Genomic DNA, 25,916 nt, shown 5'->3' with positions numbered 1-25,916 from the left:
TGGTCATTTCACGGAGTCCCCAGGCATATCTCACACAAGCTCACAGTAATCCTTTCAAGTTGGAGCACTTCTACTAACAGCTTCTTGATGCCTTCTGGCCTTGAGGCCACTGCCCGTGTGCCTCAGGAGAGATGTCTAGCTTGCGGCCCCCTCCCAGGCTGCAGAGCCCTGAAGTGCCAGATGGGTGATTGTCTCTGTGGACCTCTCCCTGCCCAGCCCCAGGCTGCATCTGTACATGAGGATGGAAGATCATTTGTCCCTAATTTTGTGTCTTATGGGCACCAACGCAGGGCTGTGCGTGCTCTGGTTCACTCTGGGGAGAAGCTTCTTCAAGCTTCTACTCAGGTCCTCTCTCCATGGGGACTCGGACACATACTCTATGTCCCCTCCCTCTGCCTCAGGGGCACACCCCCCTCTCTCTCTTGATGTATAATAAACCAGCCCCAGCCCATGTCTTATTTCTCATGATTCTCCAGTCTGGACTGGGCTCAGCTGGGCAGACCACCTCCATGCAGTGATTGCAGGCGCGGGTTGTACAAGGTGGGGGGTCTTCACTCCCATGTCTGCCACCCCAGCTGGGAGCTGGCTGGGCATCTCCATCTTTCCACACAGCATCTGCAGTAGCCGCTTGGTCTTTTTGACAGCGGAATGTCTCCGGGCCGTTGGACTCTGGATCTGAGCGGGCGGGTCTGGAATTGGCATAGGGTTGCTTTCTCCACATCTCTGGAACAAGGCAGGGCTCAGGGCTAGCCGGATTAAGGGGAGGGAGATAGACGCCGCCTGCCGAGGGGTGGAGTGGCCTGCCCGTACCGGAAGAGCAGGAAGGGACAGTGGCCGTCTTTGGAGACACTCTACCCCAAGATCCTCTCCTCGTTCTCCTACAGCCACACTGACTCAGGTAAGAGCCTGTGAGGCTCCCTCCAGCTTTCTCTTCCCCTGCTGTGGCCGTGGGAGCCGCATAGCCTGAATGGCGCAGCCACAAGATGCAGGCTGATTGGTCTGAAGTCTCCGCCGGGGAGGGACTGCCCAGGAGAGGCCCCAAGGTGTGCAGCTAACTTCGCAGGAGTGAGAAATAAACATTGAGTTACCCCTCCCCTGGGATTTTAGGCTTTCTTTGATCCCATCATATAATCTAGCCTACCCAGGTGGCAGATATTATTATTCCCATGCTACACACGAGAAAACTGAGGCACAATGGCTCCACGAATAGTAAGCAAGTGTGTAGAAGTTTGAGCTTGTGTCTGACTCCAGAGGGCTTTTAACCATTACATTGGCTGCTGTTACCTTGGAAAGAGGAGCTGTCCCATGGCCCTGGATTCTGGGTCACTTGAAATAGAATTGCCTCTGGTAAGAACGATGAGCTCACGGAGAGCCTGCAGAGGGGCCTGTGGGAGAGTGCCTAACACGGTACCTAGTGAGTAGTATGTGCTTAGTACAGGGAAGCTGCCGTCATGGCTCTAATTTGACAGCGTCTCCTGGGGATCCCATGGAGAGTGTTACTGGGGCATGCTTGACCCAGCCCTCCAGCCCTGGGCTTTGGGGCTCAGAAACCAGATTTGTCAGCATCAAGAGTTGGGCTCTCAGGGCAACGATCACACTGGGCTCAGAAGACAGATGGGGAAAATTGGGTGAGAACCTAACTGCCAGGCCACTCGTGTTCACTGACACACACACACCCTTCCCGAGGCCAAGTCTTCCTTGGAAGGTTGCCCGGCAGTCTTGAGACCAAGGCAATCCTGGGGTCACTGAGCAGTACCAGCTGAGGTCCTATCTCCACTGTAGGATGCTCCCATCCTGACGCCCGATGACATGTTTCTAGACCAGGGCTTCCTCTCTCGGGACAAAATAAGATGCGTCACCCCTCAGGTGCTCCCTTCCTCTGTGACTGTGGCGGGCTGGTCTCCTTTCAGCAGGTTGACACCCTGGGAAGGAGGCAGAGGTAACAAGCACAGGCTTTGGAGCCAGGCTGCCTGGAATCTAACCCTGGCTTACTCCATTTGGCCAGCTGTGACCTTGGCCAAGTTACTTAAGCTCTTCATGCCTCAGTTTTCTCGCCTGTAAAATAAAGGTTTATATTAGCAACTAACCTCAGTAGAGTTGTTGTGAGGATGAAATGTTATTACACAGGAAATGCTAAGCACAGTTTCCAGCCCCATAGGAAGCACTGGGAGAAAATGTACGTTATTCACCTGCATTTAAGCTATCATTTCAGACATATCACACTCTTATTCTTCATTTCTTTACTTACTCATTGCGTGTCTCCCTCACAAAAATATATGCTTCGTGAGAGCAAGGGTATATCGTCTTGTTCGAATTATCTCTAGGGCCCAGAATGATGTCTGCCGTAAGAAGGGACTGAGAAATGGTGTGTTGGACATTGAACGAGAGAAAGAAGTCAAGGCTTGTTGGCCAGGGGGTCTCCTGTCTTCTTCAGATGACTTTGCCTGTCTCTGCTCTGCTCCGTTATGTGTTTTATACTGTAGCCCCTCGAGAGCATCGCCTGTACCCTCTTCATAAGTTCCTCGAGTAATAGGTAAGAGGAGGGATGTGGAATTGAAAGCTACCCTTATTAACTCTGACCTTGGGCAAGTTCCTGAACCTCCCTGAGCTGTTTCCTCCTCTGACAGATGGGAATAATAGTACCTCCCTTCCTGGGCGATTGTGAGGACTGGATGGGATCATGCTTGGACACTGTTGCTGGTGTGGGAGCACTCAGCCAGGGTTCACCGTGCTCATTTGCCTCAGTGTGTGCTCTTTACCGTGAAGAGCGGGCTTCCAGATGGTTCTTCACATTTCTACCATCTCCTTTCCCTGCTTTGGCAGGTTAAACAGGTTCATCTGTTATCCCTAGTCTTGCTGCCCTCCACTGTCTGCCTGCCATTTCATTTATTATTTTTTTTTAAGATGTATTTCTTTGAGAGAGAGGTGGGGGGAAGGGGCAGAGGGGGAGAGTATCCAAGCAGACTCCCACTGAGCCCGACGTGGGGCTCGACCTCACGACCCATGAAATCAGGACCCGAGCGGAATCTGAGAGTTGGCTGCTCAACCACCTGAGCCCCCCCAGGTGCCCCTGTCTGCCATTTTAGACAGCTGCCTGCAGCAGGTGAAAACAGCCCAGGGCTTTTGAAGTTGGGGTTCACAAGGCCGTGCCACTGCCAGGCTTCCTCCCTGAACTCTCCAGGGGCCGAGGACAGGAGAATCCTCTAAGGCCTCCCCCTGCAGCCCTGCGGCTGTCCACCTGACATCAGATCAACCTGCGCCTGCCCCTTTGATGTCAATTCCCAAACTGGAGCCTCGTGCCCTGCTCTGAGGACCTGGGCTTTGAAGTTGGCCTATAAACTGAGCTTTCAGGAAGAAAGTTGTCTGTTGTGCCTCAGAGCACGGCTGGGCCCTGTAAAGGCATTCAGAGTGCCATGAACACCTGATAAATAATTCTTTCTGGGCCCAAGAAAGATTCATTCCGTTTAAAGGGGAGGAAAATTCCCTTGACCTTTTCGAGGGGAGGTGGGTAGAGAGGGTTTTTGCAGCTGCTCGCTGAAGTCACGTGGGGCAGGCAGGTTATCACTGAGAACTGAGCTCCAGTGACTGCTCCAAAAGGGCTCCCTAGCCCTCACTCCTGACCCGAGGGCCTCTCCACCAGTCCTGCTCCCCCTCCCATTCGCTGCCTCCTACCAGCAACAAGGGAGAAGACTGGGCCTTCTCAGGGAAAGACAGGCCTCAGCTCTGCCCCCAGCCCCCCCGTCCAGGCCAAACCCTGCAGCAAACAGCAGGCCTTCCTTTCCTTCCAGCGCCTGTCGCCTGCCGTGGTCAAGAGGTGAGGCAGACAGGGTTTCCTACCTGCGGGAGTCCTGGAGATGTGTGTGTGCAGTTCTGCGGGCAAGGTCTGACGTACCTACGTGTGTACACACGGTAACAGGGGCAGCTCCGTGAAAGATCGACGACCGGCACCGGCGCACGTGCTGCCTCGGTCAAGAATTCAGTTCGCCCGGAAGCCCGGAGCCGCTCCCGTGCTCCCTCCCACTCAGCAGGCCCTCCCTCTCCTGGGAAAGATCACTTTGGCGGTAGCTAGTTTTACTGTCTAAGCAGGCATCGCCAAATTCGATAGCTTAGGTTTGTTTTCTGAGATGTGCGCGGATGGACTAATAAAGAAGGCATTCCCTTGTGTCTGGCTTTGTTTCACTGAACACTATTTCCGATAGCTGTCCTTGTGACTGTTTCACTTGGTTCGCTCTTGTATAGTATTCATAGTAGGAATATTCGACGAGTACTTACCCGTTCTACTGTCAAAGGACCTTGGGGCACTTCCAGTTGGGAGCTATTATGAATAAGGCTGCTATAAGCGTTTTGTGTGTGTCTCTTGGTGCTCGTACGTTCATCTGTCTTTTGGTATATACCTAGCGTAGACTTGCTAGGTGATAAGATAGGCATGTCTTCAGTGGAGGTAGAAAATGCAAACTGTTTTCCAAAGTAGGGGTACTAATTTTTAGTCCTACCATGAATGTGAGTTGTGCCACATCCTCGCTGTGGTGGCAGCCTCTGAGGTGGCCCCAATGATCTCTGCCTTCTGGTATTCGCATCCTGTCGGCCCCTCCCACTAAGTATGGGCTGGAGCTAGCAGTTCCCTTCTAAGAAAAAAGGATGGGACATAACAGGATGTCACTTCCAAGATGAGGTTACAAGACTAGCTTCTGTCCTGAGCATCCTCCCTTGCTTTCTCACTTGCTTACTGTGAGGGGAGCCGTGTCATGAGCTCACCTCTGGAGAGGACTGCAGGGCAAGGAACTGATGTCTGACCAACAGCCAGCAAGGACCTGAGGACTACAGCAGCCATGTAAGTGAGCTGGGAAGTGGGTCCTTTCCCCAGGCAGACCTGGAGATGATGGCAGCCCCAGTTGCCATCTTGATTACAGCCTTGTGAGAGACTCTGGGCCAGAGGCAGCCAGCTAATCAGATTCCTGACTCAAGGAAACTGTGAGATAAATGTTTATTGTGTTAAGCTATTAAGTTTGGGGGTAACTTATACAACAATAGATAATCTACACAACAGAACTTTCTTTTTAACTTTAGCCATTTTGATGTGTATGAAGTAGGTTTATTAGTATCTCTCTGATTATTAATGATATTGAGCATGTTTTCAAATGTTCATTGACCATTTGGATTTCTTTCTTTTTCTTTTCTTTTCTTTTCTTTTCTTTTCTTTTCTTTTCTTTTCTTTTCTTTTCTTTCTTTCTTTCTTTCTTTCTGTCTGTCTTTCTTTCTTTCTTTCTTTTTCTTCCTCTTCTTCTTCTTCTTCTTCTTTTTTTTTTTTTTTTGGTAAAGTATTGTCAGGACTTTTGTCGTTCTGTGGGATTGCATATCTTTTCCTTGTTGATTTGTAGGGTCTCTGAATATGAGCCTATTTTGGCTTGGGTTACTCCTAGAAAGCAGAACCTAAGGCAAGGGCTTGCAGGGAGATAGTTTACTTGGGAAATGATCCTATGGAACAGAAGTGGAAAGCAAAGAGAAGAAACCAATAGAAGGATACCTTTTCTTTCTTTCTTTTTTTTTTAAGCTTTTATTTATTTATTTGACAGAGAGACAGCCAGTGAGAGAAGGAACACAAGCAGGGGGAGTGGGAGAGGAAGAAGCAGGCTCCCAGTGGAGGAGCCTGATGCGGGGCTCGATCTGAGAACACCGGGATCACGCCCTGAGCCAAAGGCAGACGCTTAACGACTGAGCCACCCAGGCGCCCCATGAAGCGTACCTTTTCAACCTGGTGACTGTGGTGGGAAACGGGCTCAATCTCACTGGGGCCTTCTGAAGAGCCATGTAAAATGCACCTCAAAATTATCTGAGGTATGAAAGAGAAGACCACTTATCTACTAGCTCAGGGACCCCATTGACCAGGGGTTTCCCCCATAAGGTGTCCCCCATATCTTCTGATCCCACATATGTCTCCCATATGAATCCCATATTGGGGCAGCCAAGAGGCCATAGGGCATCAAATGAGAGGTGAGGCTAAATGAGACCCCACAGCAGTAATAGCTAGAGTAAAATGGGGCCCTAGAAGATGTGCAGTGGAGCACGAGAAGTATCTGACACAAAGCCTTGTATTGGTGATAACGAATTGCTAATATCTTATACTCTGTGGCTTGTATTTTTACAGTGTCTTTTAAGGAATAGACATTACTAATTTTAAGATAATCAAGTTTATAAGGTTTTCCCTTTGTAGTTTGTGGGTGTTTTTGTTTTGTTTTGTTTTTTGTTTCGCATCTTGTGTAAAGAGTCTTCCTATACTTAAGTCATAAAAATGTTCTTCTATAGTATTATTTTTTCTTATAGTGTTGTCTAAGAGCTTTATTGTTTTGCCTTTTACAGATCTACAATCCATCCGAAATTGATTTTTAAGTAAGGTGTGAAGTGGACATCAATTTTCATTTTTCTATGTAGATATCCAGATTATTGAAGAATCTATCATTTCTCGCTGCTGTACTCCGCCACCTTTGTCATAAATCAAACATTCATATGTGTGAGAATTTATTTCTGGGCTCCTTTTTTTCCTAATCCGTTGTCTATTTGTCTATCATTGTATCACACTATTTTAATGACTGAAGCTTCGTAGTAAGGGTTGATACCCAGAAAAGCAAGGTAGTCTGTTTTATTCTTCACAAATATCTTTGCCTATTTTTGGTCTTTTGCATTTCCTCACAGATTTTAGAATCAGCTTGGCAAGTTTCACCCCCCACCATCAAATGGATGGTTTTTTTTTTTTTTTTTTTTCCATTGAGACTGCATTACATGTAGATTACTTTGGAGAGAATTGTATCATCTCTACAATACGTGTCCTAATCCATGAACATGATATATCCCTTCATTTATTTAGGCCTTTAAAATTTTCTTTCCAAAATATTTTACAGAAAGAAAGAATTCTGCTTCTAGCAATGGTGGACAAGGTGACTTTGAATCAACTTCCTGAGAACAAATAGAAAAGGAGGCCAAAGTACAAAAAAAAACCTCCATATTTGAAGGCACTGGAGAGTTGTCAAAGCTCTGTATGGAGCCAGGATTCAGAGGAAAGGTAGAAGTACGAGGTCAGCATTTGGTACCATTTTCCCCGAGGTGCATCACCCATTCCAAAAGCAGTCAGCCAAGGACCCAGGGGAGTGCCTTTGCATAGATTTGGGGCTTGACAGCTCCCCATCTCCAGTACTCTTCCTTCCAAATCCCGTCTCCCCAACAACCTTGCATGCTGGTCTCTGTTTCTTCCACCCAGTGAATCTGCTGCTTCTGTTTATACTTCTTTCCTTTACTGTGGTTGGAAAATGACCTCAGGGAGAAAGGAGGGTTGAATGTAGAAATCAGTGTGCTTCCTTTCTCTCAATGATCAGAAGCCCTGTGTGGGCTGGCCAACACAAATTTTTAATCTTCACTCTTGAAGCACATTTTCACTGGATAGGATTCTATGTTGGTGGGTTTTTTTGTTTTTTTGTTTTTCCCTTTCTCCCAGTGTTTTGAAGTTATCATTACATTGTGTTCTGGCTTCTTTTGTTTATGTTGAAAAGTCAACTGTCTTATTTTTGCACCCTTAAAGACAATGTATCTTTTCTTCTCTGTTTGCAGTTACTTTTCTTCTGTCTTTGGTTCACAGCACTTTTACTAGAATATGTCTAGATGTGAGTTTGTCTTTACCCACTTTGGAATTTAGAGATTTCAAGTGGCTATCTTTTGTTAGTTTGGGGAGATTCTTTTATCTCTTTTATCTCAGAAAAATTTATTTTCCTCATATTCTATTTTCTCTCTTTAAGGGATATATAATTGTATGAATGCTAGCTCTTTTTACTCTATTTCCCTCGTAGGAAACAATACCGCATTATGCAAGAATTGCATCTGTGTGAGAAGGATTTGACAAATCAGTTAGTCTTTCTCTTACTGAAATGCTTTTGCCACTCTGATTCTCCCATACTCTGAAGCGGTGTGTCTCTGACACGAGCAGTGGCAAAACCCACAAACCATCATGGAATTTGGACATAGTCACCTTTTGTTTCAGGGACATAGGGCAAAATATGTGGAAGATTTTCCTGGTCACAGGGTTAAATGTTTAAGGTTTTAGGCTGTACTGTGCCAGCCATGAGTGGCAGATTCTGAGCGATAAAGGCGCCTACTTGCTCTTTGATAAATGTGTTCATTTGTGATATGCAGGGCCCTTTAAGGCATGGGCCCCAAAGTAGGAGCCCATCTTACCTGGGCTTAAGGCTAGCAGTTCTCAGTCTCGACACTGACATTTGGGGCCAGATGATTCTTTGTTGCAGGGGTCTGTTCGTTACAGGATGTGTAGCAGCATCCCTAGTCTCTACCCACTAAATACCAGTAGCACCTCCCAGCAGCAACAAGTAAGGGTATCTTCAGACATTGCCAAATGTTCCTTGGGAGGTGAAAATCCCTCCTGGTTGAGAACCACTGGTCTAAGGATAATACTCCAGACAAGAAAGACCCACATGGTAAGTTGCACTTAGAACTTAATACCAGTAGACTGCTTTATGAAAGAAAGCACATAACTAGTTTAACTAGAGACCATGGGTTATAATGAGTTGTTTTCTCCTTTGGCTTTGAAAGGAAAGGCTTCCTGTGTGCAAGCTCAAGGCAAAGTTTCATGTTTATTACATTAACTGTAAGCCTCAGTTTTCAGGACTGATTTATTTCTAATTTAAGAATCCTTTTGGAAATGGCTTCACGTGATTTGACGAGTGGCAGGCAGAATGACTCTATTTGAATTCAGCCTGAGAAGGCAACGTCTTAGTACTGGTAAAGGCACAAGAGGCACCGTGTTCAATAGAGCGAATTAGGCTCCTTGAAGCAGCTTTGAGGGGAGTGAACAGCAGTTTGGGGAGATGGAGGGAAGAGGGAAGGCTCTGTTTGGTATCTGTGGGGAGCATACAGATGTTCCTTTGGTTTATCCTGTGCCAGAAGTAATTGTGCTTTCTGGAAGTGGGCTGGGGAACTGCAGCTCAGAAATCAAACTAGTGGGGTTTAAGCAATAGTAATTTGGGTGTGGTAAGTTAATGGTACTTACTTGCAGTTTAGAGACAGAAGAGTGAAGTCACTTCTTCTTTTGGAAATCACCCAAAAGCAATAAGGAAAATGAGAAATGGAACTACAAACTCCAGCTTCAACAAACCCAGGAGACATCTGAAACTTGTAACTCTCAAATAGGTGAGAATTGAAAAAGTAGTGAATATCAGATGAAGAGTACAGGAGAACGCTCGCTTCTGCAGTATCTGGACCTAGCCGGTGTCTCTCTAAGGTGAGGCTCCTTGCAGGACCAGTCTGTAGGGTGGCAGGGAAAAGACGACCCTGCATGTGACGAGCCTACTACTGGGGCATATGAACTTCACTGGCAGGGCTAGAAGGATTCACACACATAACTCTGATCACGGTAAACAAAATCTGTTAGCTTGTCCCCTCCTCAATATGAAAATCCTGCAAATACCTGGGAAGAGCTTAAAGAGGAGTCACCAGTTTTCCTCATATATGTAAATGGGAACTCATTCTTGACTCCTCTCTCATATGCTACATCCAGTCTTCTGGCAAATGCTGGTGGCTCTACCTTCAAAATACATCCAGAATCAATTTCTCATTACTTCCACCATGACACCCTAATTTACATTCCTGTGCTCACCTAGAATATTGCAGTCATTTTGTAACTGGGCTCCCCATTTTGACATTTGACTCTCAATAGTATTTTTTTCAAACACAGCTGCCTAAGCTACATTAGATCATGTCACTGTAATCAGAAATTCTCTCCAGTATCTTTTCTGCTCAGCATAAAATCCGAAGTTCATACTATGGCTCTAATGACCTTATGCGTTACTGCTGGCTCTGAACTCACCTCACAACTCTTTGTGGCCCCTAGCTTATTCAATTACTTACATTGCATCCCTTTGCCCTGTTTCCTTAGCATTTGTCTCATCTGATATCTGTGTCACCCCTCCACCAGAATGTAAGCCTCATTAAAGCACTGAGGATTTTTGTTCACTGCTGCACTCCCAGTGGCTAGAACTATGCCATACACGCAGTGGGTACTCAGTAAATATTTGTAGTTGATAAAAATGATAAAAAAGAACTAGCACAGGCTTTGTATGAGGTTATTACAATAGAGGAAAAGATCAAGAAAAACAGACATTACTGAAGAACAAACACCAAGAAAACATTGCCTCAAAGTTGTTGAGAATTATGGTCAAACATTTCATGATAACCTTAATATCGTAATGGAAGATTCAGCTCTATAAAATAAGAACAGACGTGAGAAATACAAGAGGATATGATGAAACAACAAAGAATGAAATGTGAGCTGGCAGAACTTAGGGAAAAAAAATTCATAAAAATGAATATAAAATTGGACTGACAATATACAGTGCCCAAATCACAGTAAAGGCAATAGAAAATTGGGTTTGAAAATAAAGAAAAATGACGTGGAGATAGAAGATGCAACATGCACATAACTTGGAATTCCTGAAGGAGAAAATTTCTATTTTTATAGGTGAAAGCACCAAGAAACCTTGCTCGTATGAAGAATTGGTAATAGGTTTTAGAAACTTCACTTAATCCTCTGAACTCTTGGCATCTAGGCCAAACATCAGAGTGATCTTTCACCAAAATGTATCCCTAATAAATTAGCTAACAATTCACTTTCTCTACCAATTTTATTAAACGCATAGAACTGGAAACCACCTGACTTGCTTTCAGGCCTCAATATCAACATTTCAAATTTCCCCTTTTTTTGAGCCTTGAACACTTCACCCACTGGGAAGATAAATCACTGTAGGTTTGGGGTGGTGACGAGGTACTGCCTTTCCGTTATTGAGTTAGTCCACCATGAAAGGAGAGGAGTTTTCAGGGAGACCAATTTAGGAACATGTGGACACACAGAAATTGATTCTTTTGAATCCCTTCGTGAACCCCAAGAATGGATACCCATCTGAAGACTGCTGGTTAACAATGCCAAATACTGCTAACAGGTCAAGGAATTAACGAAAAATGTTTTAGGAAAACGAGAATCACTGATTTGATGAAAGTAGTTTTCAAAGCAGTTGTGTCAAGGTTGGGTAGAAACCATACTGAAACGAACTGAGGAGAGAGGGGATGGCAGCGAGGAAGGCAGTAACAGAAGCAAGTTATTAAAACTGGATGTGGAAGGCATGAGGTAGGATGACAAGAGCTGAACTATATATTATCTAGGAGTGATTATTTTTAAGATGTGAAATACGGGGATACAAATATTGACAGAAAAGGGCCAACAGACTAAGGGAGAGATTGAAGACTCAAAGGAAGATGATCAAAACACTAGGTTCACAAGATGCAAAGGATTAACTAAAGCTAGTATTTATTGAGCACTGAATACCTACCAGTGTGAAAAGCTTTTAATCTGCTTAATCAAATTTTCACAGTAACCATACAAGGTAGTTGCTATTGCTATCCTCATTTTACAGACAAGGAAAGGAGACCCAGAGAGATCTAGTTATGCCCAAGGTCACTAGCTTCTTCACTATGGTGGTAGAGCTGGGCTGTGACCTAAAGCAGGGGAACTTCTGCATGGTCGTGAATTTAGAAGGCAGAAGTTGAAGGAGTTTCTGCCTGATAAAACCTATTTCTTAAGTAAGCTAGAAGGCAAGGACAGGTTAAGAATGAAGGAATGGTACAAGTTTATGAATAGAGACTTCAGACAATTGTTAAGAAAATGGGAGAAGAGTTGACCAGACAAAACAGTACTGATAACATGCAGTGTTGAGGCCAGTTAACATTAATCTTAAGTAATACTGGATCTTCTCCAGAAATAATCGTAGAGGATTGGATACATCTAGGGATGGGATTTTCCAGGCAGGTATGACTGAAGATGATTATTTAGGACACTGACAACAGTGATATTGAATTGACAGACCAACTCATAATCTAGACAGGGCTTGTGAAGCAGGTGAAAACAGACTGACAACGACCTAATCCGAACATGTGTAAAGGAACAGAACTGTTACGGTCAGAGGTAATTTCTAAATTAGCAATTTCAGAGGTAAAGTAGTTTCTGGATATTGGAAGTATCTAGGATGTGGCTGTCGCGGAGACAGTGATGGAACCAAAGCCCTGTAAGAAGTGGTCACTGAAGTCAACCAGGTAGTTGAAAATTTCTCCGCAAAATTTACTAGAAGAACTCTTTCTGATCTCAAACTGCTATTTAATCAGAAAAACAGTAATTTCGAACTTTCTTCTGTAACTACATTTCTCCCAGGTTTAAAAAATTACAGATTTGAGGACTTTTACCTATTATTACACACAAAATTGGAAACTATGTTCCTAAAAAGCTTTTCAATAAAAAGACTGTTAAATCATTGGCATAGGTAAACATTTGGAAGAAGTGCATTTCAGGTAAGAAATTATGATAGGGGCAAATTTGGCATTAAACTTTTGACTGAATAGTCTTTCACTACACAAAAATAATTTGTATTTTTCCCACCTGCTTCTTTAATAGGGATATCAAGATGGCAAAGCATCTGTCTCCCTGTTTTTTCCTTAAATTTGATAAGAAAAAAAAACACAACCCTGATATTCATGCTTACAAGATAGCCATGATGTTTAATGTGGTGCTGGGACACTAGACCACATGGACCAACAGACCTGAATTTATTCAACCCTGAATTATGTCAATGGTCCAATAATGTATGAATTAGTTGGAATATCTCTATTTGGACATGAAGAAAAAGGTCTTCTGGTGTAGTTATTTTAGAAGAAGACTCTTCTACTTACGTATTAAGAACCAAGACTTATCAACAACCCAGCATGTTTCAACAATAAACTCAATGAAAATACTTTTTAAAATGTAATACTGATCTCTCCCACTTCCATTCTTAAACATAAATCAGCCTTTATTTACAACTTAATTGTAATAAGCAACCCTAGAAACTAGATATCTAAAAATCTGTGGCCAACTGAAATTTGAATAAAGCCACACATATTCAAACCAAGTATCTATTAAAGGTCATATATCCTGTCTACTACCCACTGACTTGGTATTTTACTACACAGGGTGGCACCTATTATAAAACGATGTAAGAAATAAGAAAAATCAAAAGCCAAATGTTGGGGGGGTCTGATCTACGAATGGATTGCATAAACCAGATTATCACCTACTCTAGCTGCTACACTAACATTTTAAATTTCAAAGTGACATAGGAATTTGTTTTTTAAGTCCAACACATCAAACGCATACTTAAATATCTAGATATATAAAAATTCAGCAAACAGGTTTGACTCAAGCCTTTGAACATGTTACTTTGACACATTTTGGACCCAAATATTCAAAGATCATGGACTAGTCCATAATGCAGTTTGTTAATCTGCTGTACGTATCAACCAAATAACACCAGAGAATTCTAATCTCACTCCCGCAGAAGCAGCAATAAAATCAGAAAGCAATACTACTTTCCAGTAATTCAATAATCAAGATAACAGCATTGGGATAAAATGAAGAGAATTTGTTTTAGCTTCTTTTTCAGTAAGGCTATTCCTCATTTTAGATGAGGATAAAGGTATCACAAACCAAATATGGGAAACTGCTTTTTCTTTATTTAGGCCTTAGGAAGAAAATTAACTTTGGTCACATATTACCTTAAAAAAAAAAATTCCAGTTTTACATATTCCTAAATAGATAGATAGGACCAAATGATCAGAGAAATAATTTCTTCTGTAAAAATTGGCCAAATTTTATCAAAAACCTAACATACAATGTAATTCAAATTATATAAAGACTGCTTGGGATCATAACATTCCAAATGTATGACAGTTGCAACTCCATCCTAACAGGGTGAAAGTATTTGCTCTCATGTTGCTTTGGTCCAAAAGAGTAGAGCTGAATCAGTAAGAGTAAACTAAGTACTTAATCTTTTGCAAACAATTTAGATAGTTATTGGCAGCAGAAATATCCATGATGAATAGTTCTGCTACAGCAAAGTAAAGGATAATAACTGAGTATTTTTCATGAACACATCACAGTATCAGATTAAACTTCTTATAAGAAAAAAATATGAAGGAACAAAAAAGATGAAACAGCTACCACAAAAAAGTGTCTCCTCCAAAACTATCTGAAGGGGTAAAAAGGTGAGATTAGAGTTTGATGATGCTAATATGAAAGGAAATGGAGTACTGTATTTATTTCTTATTTTATACAACTCTTACTCTTTACAAAAATGGTTATAGTCATGCCCATAAAAGTGTAATCCATGGCATCTGAAAGCAAACACTCTTTGTAATTATTTAAAAGGGCCTTTTTAAAAATTATAATACAAAGGTCTGTGCTCTATAAGCAGTCCTCCACTGTGCATTATAACAATAAGGCTTACTTTTAATACAAAGACTAAGTGTTTGGGAGTTATGAACCACTGGATTTAACAAACATCATTTTATAGTTGCTTTTTGCATCCTTTTTGTTCTTGGGATCCTCCACATCATCAGGGTGCTCAGCAGCTTGGAGTTCTTCGGCAGACTCTTCCTTCTCGGACTCTGAATCGCTCTCAGAGTCATCTGGACTTTCAGGATCAGCAGAATCATCATCATCCTCCTCCTCTCCAGCCACATCACCTTCTCCATCATGATCTTCTACCTACGAACATCAACCAACAGGCTCTTCTTAAATACAGTTACCCAGTACAAAATCTGGGAAAGACACTAATTTTTGTCACAGTCTCAAAACACCCACTCCCTAGCCATTAACATCAAGTTTTAAGACTGTATTGTGATCAGAGGCCGCCAAGGGAAGACATCGCCCTGTGTTTTACCCATTAGGACTTAAGTAGGATTTTATTTTAAGCAACAGCTCTCTAGACCACTCACCTGACTTCCCTCCCCTTAGTTTGAAAGCTACCATAGCTTCCTGAAAGAAACAGTATTTTTTAAAAAACAAATAAGGCAAATTAACTACTGACCAATGGAAATGTGGAAAAGTTACCAATGCTTTACATATTACTTTGGAGTAGTTAACCAGCACTTATAATATGAAAAGAGATCGCTGAGAAAGCTCCTAAACTAGTATTTACACGAAATATTTCCTCTTAACTTGTATGTTGTTCATGCTTATTAAAGATGTGCCATAATGACTAAGCAGAATTTACAATAAGCTTCTATCAGAAAACATTTGTAAAACTCAAAAATATCTCTTCTCATTACCTACGAAGACCTATATGGGCATACAGAAAATTAAGTAACTGTAAAAAGAAAGCTTTGTATATAGGATTCCTGATTGCTAGAGTAATCTAATAGAAATAAAGGATCAATTTAGAAATTATCTTCCCATTTAATGAAAATTTTAATTACTACCTCACTGAAGCCAAGTCCACAATGTCGTCGATATCTTCCTGATAATTTACTGTCCATACTTTGCTGATATTGAGACTCCAGTTCTTCATTAATTTTCTTGTCTTCTTCCCCTGCATGTCCAGTGTACTTTGGTTATGTTTCAGTCAAATTAATAAAAACATTTGATTACACAAAAAAAAACCCGTATTACAAATGCTATTATATTCAGGGCTGATTTCTCTGTGACTAATTTTACAACGCGTTTTGTGGATGGGTTTCCTCTACCCAACAGGTGGTTACCTAACAGACACTAAAAAATTGAAGGATGTATTTTATGATTACTTCTCTAGTAACTAACCCTCTGAACTACAAAAGTTTATAAAAGATGAAGAACATATATTTTTCTGTGGTAAGTTCAAATTAGACAAGTCTCAGAACTGCCTGAAGTTCAGATATTATAAATATTAATTACTAAGAACTTTTGGGCCTTTAATATTTTAGCTTATTTATAGTCCAATAAATAACTGCTTCCCTGAAAGTGAGTTTTCTCTCACATTTAAAACACCAGCAACAAACAAAAGTTTCTGTCTTTTAACATATATAATGAAAAGGCAGGCATTTCTGTTCAGAGAATGGCTAAATAAATAATGGCTCTACTTCATGCCTTTCTTACATACCAGTTCACTGAAACAACACGATCTTATCTACAACTAGAACATTACTAATACCATCAAAGCTTTCTGAGGGGGCGCCCGGGTGGCTCAGTCAGGTGAGCATCCAACTCTTGATTTCAGCTCAGGTCATGATCTCAGGGTCCCCGGATCAAGCCCAGAGCTGGACTCCCTGCTCAGCGGGAGGTCTGCTTGAGATTCTCTCTTTCTCCCCTCCCACCCACCCCGTTTCACCCTCCCCCTGCTTGCAAGTGCTCCTGCACTCTCTAAAATAAATACATAAATCTTAAAAAAAAAAAAAAAGTTGACTATGCCATTTTAATTTGTAAATATAAGAGTTTTTTAAATCAGAAATGACAGTGCTTGCATTATTTTTATTCATAAAGTCCACAGTTATAAAAGAATAAATGCAACAGTTAAATATTTTTCCATTCTACAAAGCTCAGGTATTCTTTTTCCCTTTTCTAACAATGCAAATCAATTTGAAATAATTATTTAGAAAAATGAAAGACCTGTTAATTTCTGAAATGTGCTACATATCCTAGATCAGTATAAAGTTAATTTAAATAATTTAATAAAAAAATTTGTTAAATAAGATCCAGGTCATATGCCTTGTTATTAATAATGTCCAAGATTAGGGTCAATTTTATATAGGAGAAAATTTCATTTTTCAGCAGCCTGAATTCAAATCCAAACTCTTCTTTTTTAGTTTTTATTTTAAAAGTTTTTCCTCTAAAATTAATTTCTTCAGGCTTTGCAACAAGTTTATATTCTTTATTAAGGATTTCAAAACAACAGTGAATAAATTCAAAACCAGTTTAATATGCCAATAACAACACTGTATGTTAAATAATTTATTATGTAAAAAATTCAGAAATACATATTACATAACAGTTGGCAAGATGAGGCATAAAACCTCACTACCATAAATATGTTATGAATCAGTAAAAATGAAGACAGAAAAAGGTCAGTTTCTTGGTTAGAATATCATTGATATATACTCTCAAATCTTTAAAAATTAGAGTATATGCTAATTGTTACATATACATGTTTACATATACATTTCCAGATCTAATATTTTAACCATTAACACAATTATACAGAGAATATCCTGAAATACATACGAATATTTCACATTCCAAATCTAGCACTACCTCTTAAATTATATTTTATTTTCTTACCTGTTCGGAAGTGAGATGTTGACTTGTGGTCTCCTATAACAAGACGACCAGTGTGTTCTTTCTGTAAGAAAGTAGAAAATGTATTAGAATTTGAGACCACTAACTTAAAATAATTATTGAGTGTCTACTATGTGTTCTGGGATACAGTGAAGAAAAAGAAGTAAATTGAGATCCTTGTCTTTATGGAACTTACATTCTAGCAAAGGTAGAGATGAGGAGGGGAAATGAAATCAATTATTATAGTATGTTAGAAAGTTATAAGGGCCATTAAAACAAATACACAAACAGAGCAGAGAAAGGGAGTGGAGAGTACGCAGAGATCAGACTGGAGTTTTAAATGGGGTAGATAACTAAAAAATTGTGTCAATTTAAACATTTTCTTTCCTAAAAGGCCAATTAAATGAGTTGCTTTAACTTTCCCACCTCTTCTTTCTGATGCCGCAGGCACATTTCATAGAAAGCAAGCAAAGGAAATTATTTAGCTAGATAAAAATGAAGTAAGAGACTTATAATGAACAAAGTGATAAATCTTTAACAAATACCCAGCTCATTATTATTTGACTACAATAAATACCCAATCTTAAACTGTCAAAAAGAACAGAATTTAAAACAATCCAATTGTACTCTAAAACATACAAATAAATCCTGATTCAATGTTACTAACTGATCAGGCTACATAATTACTCTCAATTATCAGTTACAATCCACTCCTTATGGTTCATATTTAGTTTCATAAGGTAAAGAAATTCTTCACTAAAACATAGTGAAGGAGAGATTAAATGTAACTTTGCAAAGTAATCTTAACCAATCACCGTGAAGATACAGTACATAACAAATCTTCCTATTGTCAAAGAATGACAGACACATTTTCCGTACTCCACGATATTACTGAAAGGCTTCAAGTATTAATACTTCACTGCCTTACATGCCATTATCACAGAAGCAAATCAATGACTCAATATGCTGCTGCTTTACATTGCAGAAGACACTCCATTATCAAGATCTGAGAATGTATAATACATTAAGTTATCTGAGAATGATGATAGTACTGCCCTAGTCTATTCATACTTTCTCCTAGCTGGTTCTCCCTGTGACCAATAAAATACTCATGGCAGCTGGCTAGGGTTAGGAATATACTTCACTGTCACAAAACAGAATAAATCCAAACAGCCTATATATAAGATCAAAGCTACAATCTCAGCCTTGCTAGAAAAAAATTTAATGTATGCTAAATAGCTCATTTCTTGGTAGTCAATTTTTTTAAATTGTTCAATCTGTTTTCTTCCCCACAGTTTTAATGATATATTTGACTCTGCATCTGGTATATAAAACTGGTCGCTAAATTTCATACACTTTATGTTAGGGTATTCTTCCTAAGTACTCAGAGTTTTCATTCTACTAGGTTAAGCATGTCCCCTAAATTATTACTTACCTCATATATTCTTAGCAAATATTTTATTTGCATCAATCAAGACAAACTTCAGACTACTTTCTATGATAAATCACAAAATTACTGGGAAATCTAGATTTGTAAGATATTATAAAAATGTATCCTTGTACAGGTCTTATTGTGTTGCACGATCTCTCTGTACCCTGAACCCTGCTGTTTTAGTCTGGCTAACTCCTCTTTGTTTCACCAATTCTATTTCTGAGATGCTTTCCTCTATCACTAAGGCAGAGTTAGCTACCCTTGTCTGTTGATTCCACAGCACTATGTGCACAGTTCTTTCACAGCAATTGTAATTCTAAATTATCTGGTTTCCTCTATTACATGATGGCTCCAAACAGGTGTTCATGATCTGTGTGACCCTCAGGACCTAGCACGGTACCTGGCATGCTGTAAACGGTTAATAATTGTTGGTAAAATGCATGAATGAGTCCCCATATGAATAACAAAAACAAAGGGCAGAATTAATTTTGAGGAGCTTAAAACAGAAAAAAAGTTTTCTTATTTCATCCACATTTGGTTTGTAAATTTTGGGGACAATGTTAGGAAAATAAATTGACTTGCTTACACAAAATAAGTATCTAGAGAGAACTGTATTTGCATGTAAAAATTATTGCTAGGAACAAGAAGGGAATTTCCCCCACAGATGATGTTTTCCTGGCACCTATATTTTCTATCTTCTACTACGTTAATCAAACTGAAAGGGATTTCAAAATATATTGAACATTTTAAAAATTAGGTTTTTCATAAAGGCTTGGCTACTACCTCAAGGGCTAGAGGGAGCTATAAAATATGAAAGGCCTACCAATTGGTCTGCCCAGAATAAAACTTCTATTAAATCATTAAGCTAACAGCAAATCATAAACCTTCTTCCATAGGAGTCTCCTCAAACCAAGGTTGCTCTCTATTCAGTCTCTAAACCTTACTGCCCAGTGGTGCTGAGAATCCCAGACATGGTGCAGAAATAGTATAAATTTTAAGTGCTTGGTTAGGTCATTCTGTTTCCCAAGCCAGAACAGGAAAATGGGATCCCAGTATATTCAGTTTGGCTCACTCAACAGACAACATAAGGATATTATTTTCACAGAAAAGACTTAAAAAAAAAAAATACTGTTTGATGCTTACCTTTCCTGCACCCATAAGTCTCAAGAACTTTTGTTTTCTTTCCTCATTACCTAAGTCTGCTGCTTCCCAATTGCTAGATCCAAGCTGCAAAAGAAATTAGCCAATTAGTTTTTTTGCATAATATTAAAAAATTTAAAGTCTACCCATACTCCCAAGGTTGTTTCTCCCCCCTGTCATTTTTAACTATAAACAGGACTCACTGATTTTGTTTAGGTAGTTAAGCATATACACCATACTCAATATATACTCCTGTTGCCTCAAGGCAGAAGCCTTCCTTTCTTTTGCAGCCAGAGCTTTGATTCTGAAGTCTGCACTTACCAGAATCACCTGGAGGGTGTGTTAAAACCCAAACTGCTAGGCTACACCCCAAGAGTTTTAGATCCATTAAGTCTGGGGTGGGCTCAAGGGTTTCATTTCTAACAAATTCCTAAGTGATGATGATGCTGTTGATGTTGATATGAGGACCACACTTTGAGACCTACTACCCTAGAGCCTTGCAAGGCCCTGAGTACCTAGGATTTCGAACCCAGAGGCTGCCAGAGTTGTTACTTGAAAGTTAGTCTGGCTTTAGTGATAGTCTAAAGGACCATGGAACACAAAATGGACCAAATTTTAGGTTTTCAATTTTTTTGTGTGTGCAGTTCTAGTTATTTCTAAGGATTGATATGTAAGACTTTTAGTCTTTCTTAAAGGTCTTCCAAAGAATAAACAGAAAACTTATTTTAAAAAAGAGTAAAACTCATTCTACTTTGTAATTATCAAATGGTCAGTTGAGCCCTTTTACAAAGCTAAGAAATATTATGGAGTCCTAGTGATCATATTTTTCCCTATATCTTGAAACAAATGTAGGAAATATATCATTATGATTTATTAGTTATTGCCAACTATGCTAAAAATGACTAAAATAAGGAAACAGAAAAATGGCAGAAGAGTTTTCTCATCCTATTGTCCAAGATACTGCATCACCTTTCAAGACCTCATCACTCCTCCGTTGTATGCTTCTAGCTTTCATGGACACAGTTGAGAGTCCAGAATTATTCATTTCTACCCATAATGGCAACTGGGTAAAAACTGGAAACTGACAAAAGTCATTTCACAGTTATTAGAGGAATAAGGTGAATGCAAAATGATAGGTAGTGTACCCTAAACTAATAGTAATGGCAAAATTAATTGTGTATGCAAAAATCTTAAGATTGAATTTTTGGATGTTTAAATACTACATGACCTTTCTCCAACCCAGGAATCAAGAGACAAAGAAAAAAAAAAAAAAAGACAAGGAAAAATATGACACTCTCATCTAGAGAGTCCTTCAACAGGGAGACTTCATCTTGCAATACTGTACAGTAAGAGCCTGGACCATCCTGTTTTTCTAAAAAAAACCAAACAAACAAAACGTGTGACTGCTTCATCTTTTATATTTGTACATCAAAATTAGGTTGATAGGATTTGAAACTGGACAAGTGCTAAAGGCAGATGTATATACAAAGGTGACTGGAACGAATGTAGAAAGAAAACATTCATTGGATTAATCATTCTAATTGAGTTTATAATCTAAAAATGAAAATATTTTGCAATTGTGGAGCAAAGATGACAATCTCCCTTCCAACACAAAATTATGAGCACAAAGGTTTAAATTCTTCACATATTTTGATGATGCAAATGCTAAAGCTACAATAATGATAAAGCTAACATCTATTAGAAATTATTTGAAATCTGAAATTATATGTTCCAGTTTTACACACAACTGACAAGCACTTAGCTGTATTCAGAGGACGCTAACCATTTTGGGTATATATGTCACGAAAATCAGGAAGCCATGTAATAGAAATTTGGGTTTGCTATGGTTACATTCATATTAAAATTTTCAATTAAACTGTTTTTCACTATTTTTATTCTTCTGGAAATTATCTGTAGAAGACTTAGAAAATATTTTTTAAAAGGTGACCATTTCTCTAGGGATATGAGTTTTAAAGTATTTGTACATGGAATATTAGCCATCAAAAAATTAAATCTTCCCATTTGCAATGACAGAGATGGAAATAGAGGGTATTATGCTAAGTGAAATAAGTCAATCAGAGAAAGACAATTATCATATGATTTCACTTAATGTGTAATTCCATATGTGGCATTTAAGAAACACACACAGGATCATAGGGGAAGGGAGGGAGAAATAAAGTAAGATGAAATCAGAGAGGGAGACCAACCACAAGAGACTCTTAACTATAGGAAACAAACTGAGGGGTGTTGGAGGGGAGGAGAGTGGGGAGGTAGGGTAACTAGGTAACGGGCATTAAGGAGGGCACTTGATGTAATGTGCACTGGGTGTTATATACAGCTGATGACTCACTGAACTCTACCTCTGAAACTGTTAATACACTATATGTTAATCACTGAATTTAAATAAAAATAAATTTTAAAAAATTAAGTATTTGTACAACACTGGACTCACTTGTTCTTTTAAATTCCTTTTGGTGGGAAGCTTTATATGCTTTCATGATTTTGGCTACCTAACTTCCAAATCTCCACTTCTTTCCAACTGACAACTAAATATCTTTTTATATGCCAGTTAGTTCTTAACTATTTCTGGCTGAACATAGTTAAGAAATAGAAAAAAAAGAAAAAAAAAAAAAGTACTGATTCTCACTAAATCCCTTGCTCTCTGAGCCTGGACCAGGCATTTAACTTCTTAGTTTTCATTCCTAATCTACACAGAGGAATAGCTTCTTTAAAAGACAAGAATAAAAACACGTAAGAATTGCAGAGTGTTTTACAACTTACAAACGACTGCTCATATATGTTCTCTCAAGAGTCCATTAATAAATAAGAACACTGAGGCAAAGTGACTTAAAAGTTTAAGTGACTTACTCTGATCCTTTTGCCTTAAGTTCTCTGCTCTTTCCACATCATACTGTACATGACCAAATGAGACAGAATATGTGAAAGCAGTTTATGAACTACAGTTATAAAAGTTATGGAATCAAGTTAAAAACAAAACAACTGTCTAAAAGCCAAAACTTTTCCAAACTCTCTACTTCTATTAAAAGATCAAATACCTTCCAATGTCTTTATGTTTTTTGTCCTAATGTTTTTTCCAATCAAGTCCTACTGGTTCTACCTTTCAAAGACCTTAGCATACAACAGCCAAGTACCCTGCCCAAGTGCTGCATTCTCAAAAGCACATGGGTGCCGGATACATTCTTAGAGGGTCTCCTCCAGTTACTAAAATTAACTTCCCCTCACCTCTTACACTCTAAAAAATAGCTTTCATTTCTCCACTCCAATCAAACCAATGAGACAGTTTTAAAGTTCTCCTTAATACCTTTTACTATAGAATTATTGTCAATTTACCTCCTCCTGAATATATAGCTTAGTAACTCTTAGAATTTACTTATAACATCAGCATCTTCTTGAAGCTGGATTCCATGTTTAATATCTACTTTTAACGTCTTTATTTTTAAAAGATTTTATTTATTTGAGAGAGAGAGCGCGCACGAGCAGCGGGAAGGAGCAGAGGGAGAAGGAGAAGCAGACTCCCTGCTGAGCAGGGAGCCTGACCTGGGGCTCTACCCCAGGACCCTGGGATCAGGACCTGAGCTGAAAGCAGACTCTTAAAGGACTCAGCCACCCAGGTGCCCCCTACTTTTAACATCTTTCAAAATATTTTGTTATCTCCATTTAATATGTGAGGTCAGTATGCAAAAAAACTGATTATCTTTTACATGCAGTGTATGTTCATTAGAAATTGATGACCAATTACAACTTCAATTATAATTAATTTTCTACAATTTAGATGTATATTTCAAAATTATATTTTTAAATTTTGTATATAGTATTTAAAAATGTTTTTAAAACAAGTAAAGATAACTCCCAATTACCAGTAATAGTCACATGAAAGAAACTGACTTAAAAAAACCACAATCAAAAGACAAGTTACTGTATTACACTTTAAATTAGCAACATAATCATTTTTAGATAGTGTGTCAAAGTTGCAGGACCTAATCTTGAATTGCAACTATAACCATCTCCTTCAAAAGAGAATGCTTCTAAGTCTGGAAAAGGTCTTAAAGGTCATCTTAAACTGATCGCAAAAGAAGCTGTAGAGTTAATTACTTAATCTCTTTAACTTTCTGTTGAATTACCTAACATCAAGAGGTTTCTGTTAAGCTAAAAGATATTTCTGAGTCAACAAAACAGATGCCTGACATTCGAGGAATCAAGTCACAGTTAAATACCAGGAGGAAAAGTGTAATAGCTTTTAAAATGGCACCCAGGTTACTCAAATGCCTTAGATAAATGCCTAACAAGTACTGGATTACCATATTAACAAGAAAAGATCTAAGAGCCAGTAGCAGGGAAGACCAGAAGGCAACCAAACACCTCACTATATAATTATTCATCCCCAAATCTTTCCTGATTACCAATCTTTCTGCAGAGTTAAATTCAATTTAAGAACCTTGGTATTCCAGTCCTAACCCCACCACCCATCCAAAGAGGGGTGGGTCCTATACATCTTATGCACTAGTAGACTTTAGTGAGCTCTTAACGGTTCACAAAGTAAGGTATTATGAAAGGCACTGAACTGCACCATAAAGAACTCTACATATTCTGAAATTAATACTGCTTTAAACAGTAACTTAAAGAAAGTCAGATGTCTCTCTTCTATCATCCTTAAAGATGACCTCTCCATGCCCCCACCTACACCTCCCCAAAATTTCTCAATCAACGTTTCCATGGCGTTTATCCATTGTATGAAGGACCTAGTTTTCCGTTTACTGCAGTCTCCATGACACTGCGCTAAGAGCTAGGGCAAATATACAAAAAGACTTAGGATAAGCACCGTACTTACTCATCTTTGAATTCCCAACACCTGGCACAGCAGTAAATATTTAATGGCTTACTTTAAGGAATGAATGGTTTGCTATTTAAGCTGACAAGCTTGGGGTGGGGGAAAGAGGAGGAAGGTAGCGGAAATCAAAATGGGCTTCTAGTCTCAACATCTTAGACCTCACCACCATGCGTCAGTAAGAAATGACTCCCCTGGTACAATTTTCGGTTGAATACTGTTCTCGGTTTACTCTTAACAGTACTTTGCGAAAATAATTCTGGCCGGAAAAATCTGTCCAAACATGCACCAACATCTTGGCACTATCACAGGAGCATTTTAAACCTCAAACAGGAGGGATCTTGCCATCCCTATCCTAAGTAGAAAGGACCGACAAAGAGGCTTCATCGGCCCCGAATCCGCTTCCCGACCCTCTCAGGACTTCCTTCCTCGAACTCCCTTCCTACGCAGGTCTCTGGCTCTTAGGATGTAGACCTCTTCAAACCTTCCGTCCCTAAGTAAGGAAAGGAGACATTTCCCAGTCATTCTTCTGGTTCCTCCCCCTCAGCCCTACCCCTTCGGGCCACCTCGGACGCTTCCTCCTTCTTAAACCACCCGTCCCGGCCTACTCCAGCCTTTGGTAGGCCTCAACCCTCATCCACTCCGCCATTGTTATTTACATCGTCGTCTGGGGAGGCTGAACGCTTCACCCCGTGCGGATGGGACTCCCTGGCAGCACTCATCGTTGCTGGGACCCCGACGGGAAACGCCGAACCCACTCGCGGTTCTCTTCAGCAGCGGCGCCAGCAGCCTGCAACCTGCCACCGGCCCAAGCAGCGCCACTCCAGAACGCAGAGCCCCTGCAGGCCTTCTCCGCCACAGTCGTCACCGCCGCGGCTACTCGCCACTACGGAGCACTCTGGCAGTTGTAGTTTTCTGGCTCACTCCATACCCATCTGAACAAAAGGCATAGTGGGGAGAACTAAAACTACAATTCCCAGGAAGCTCAGCGGCGCAGATCGCGCTGTGTGGCGGGAGTGCCCTCTGAAGTTCCGCCTTTTTCGGCTGGTGGAGGGAGCTTTCTCGCGGATGGGTATGGCAGTGAGCGTTCGTTTAAGCGGCTTCGAGTCTTCGTCGCCACAGAAAAAGGCATTTCGCTGTGAGATGCTGCGCGACTGACAGATGCATCTGTCCTAGTCAAGCACCTACGTTTAAATGTAACGTTTGAAGATTATTGAATCCTCGCTGGTACCGCCCCCCCCCCCCCCCCGCGACAAAAACCTTTTAAAAAAATATGGCTTCTACTGTTTCCACCCTCGTGTTCACTGTTGCTCCTAAGGGATATCTAGATGACC

At 40.2% G+C, this 25,916-nt stretch overlaps 1 protein-coding gene across 1 annotated transcript; it reads right to left on the bottom strand.

Moving 5' to 3' along the window:
- Positions 1–12,181: 12,181 nt before the first annotated feature.
- CUNH11orf58 (chromosome unknown C11orf58 homolog) lies at positions 12,182–25,637 on the bottom strand. The gene is made up of 5 exons (XM_026487232.4): positions 25,242–25,637; positions 19,740–19,823; positions 17,168–17,228; positions 15,337–15,446; positions 12,182–14,623 (listed from the first exon to the last, which is right to left on the bottom strand). The coding sequence occupies exons 1-5, from the start codon at positions 25,302–25,304 to the stop codon at positions 14,393–14,395; spliced, it is 549 nt and encodes a 182-aa protein (XP_026343017.1). The 5' UTR covers positions 25,305–25,637; the 3' UTR covers positions 12,182–14,392.
- Positions 25,638–25,916: the final 279 nt, after the last annotated feature.

Source organism: Ursus arctos, unplaced genomic scaffold (assembly GCF_023065955.2).
Source record: "Ursus arctos isolate Adak ecotype North America unplaced genomic scaffold, UrsArc2.0 scaffold_23, whole genome shotgun sequence".
Taxonomy (NCBI): domain Eukaryota; kingdom Metazoa; phylum Chordata; class Mammalia; order Carnivora; family Ursidae; genus Ursus; species Ursus arctos.
The sequence above is the reverse complement of the archived record's forward strand: the minus strand, read 5'-3'. Positions and strand labels throughout refer to the sequence as shown.

Excerpts from the sequence above, each read along its gene's own strand:
- CUNH11orf58 (XM_026487232.4), bottom strand. The coding sequence starts at position 25,304 with ATGAGTGCTGCCAGGGAGTCCCATCCGCACGGGGTGAAGCGTTCAGCC. Across the intron at positions 19,824-25,241 it reads CAGCCTCCCCAGACGACGAT|CTTGGATCTAGCAATTGGGA; the intron begins GTAAATAACAAT and ends TTTCTTTTGCAG. Across the intron at positions 14,624-15,336 it reads GTGGACTTGGCTTCAGTGAG|GTAGAAGATCATGATGGAGA; the intron begins GTAGTAATTAAA and ends TGATGTTCGTAG.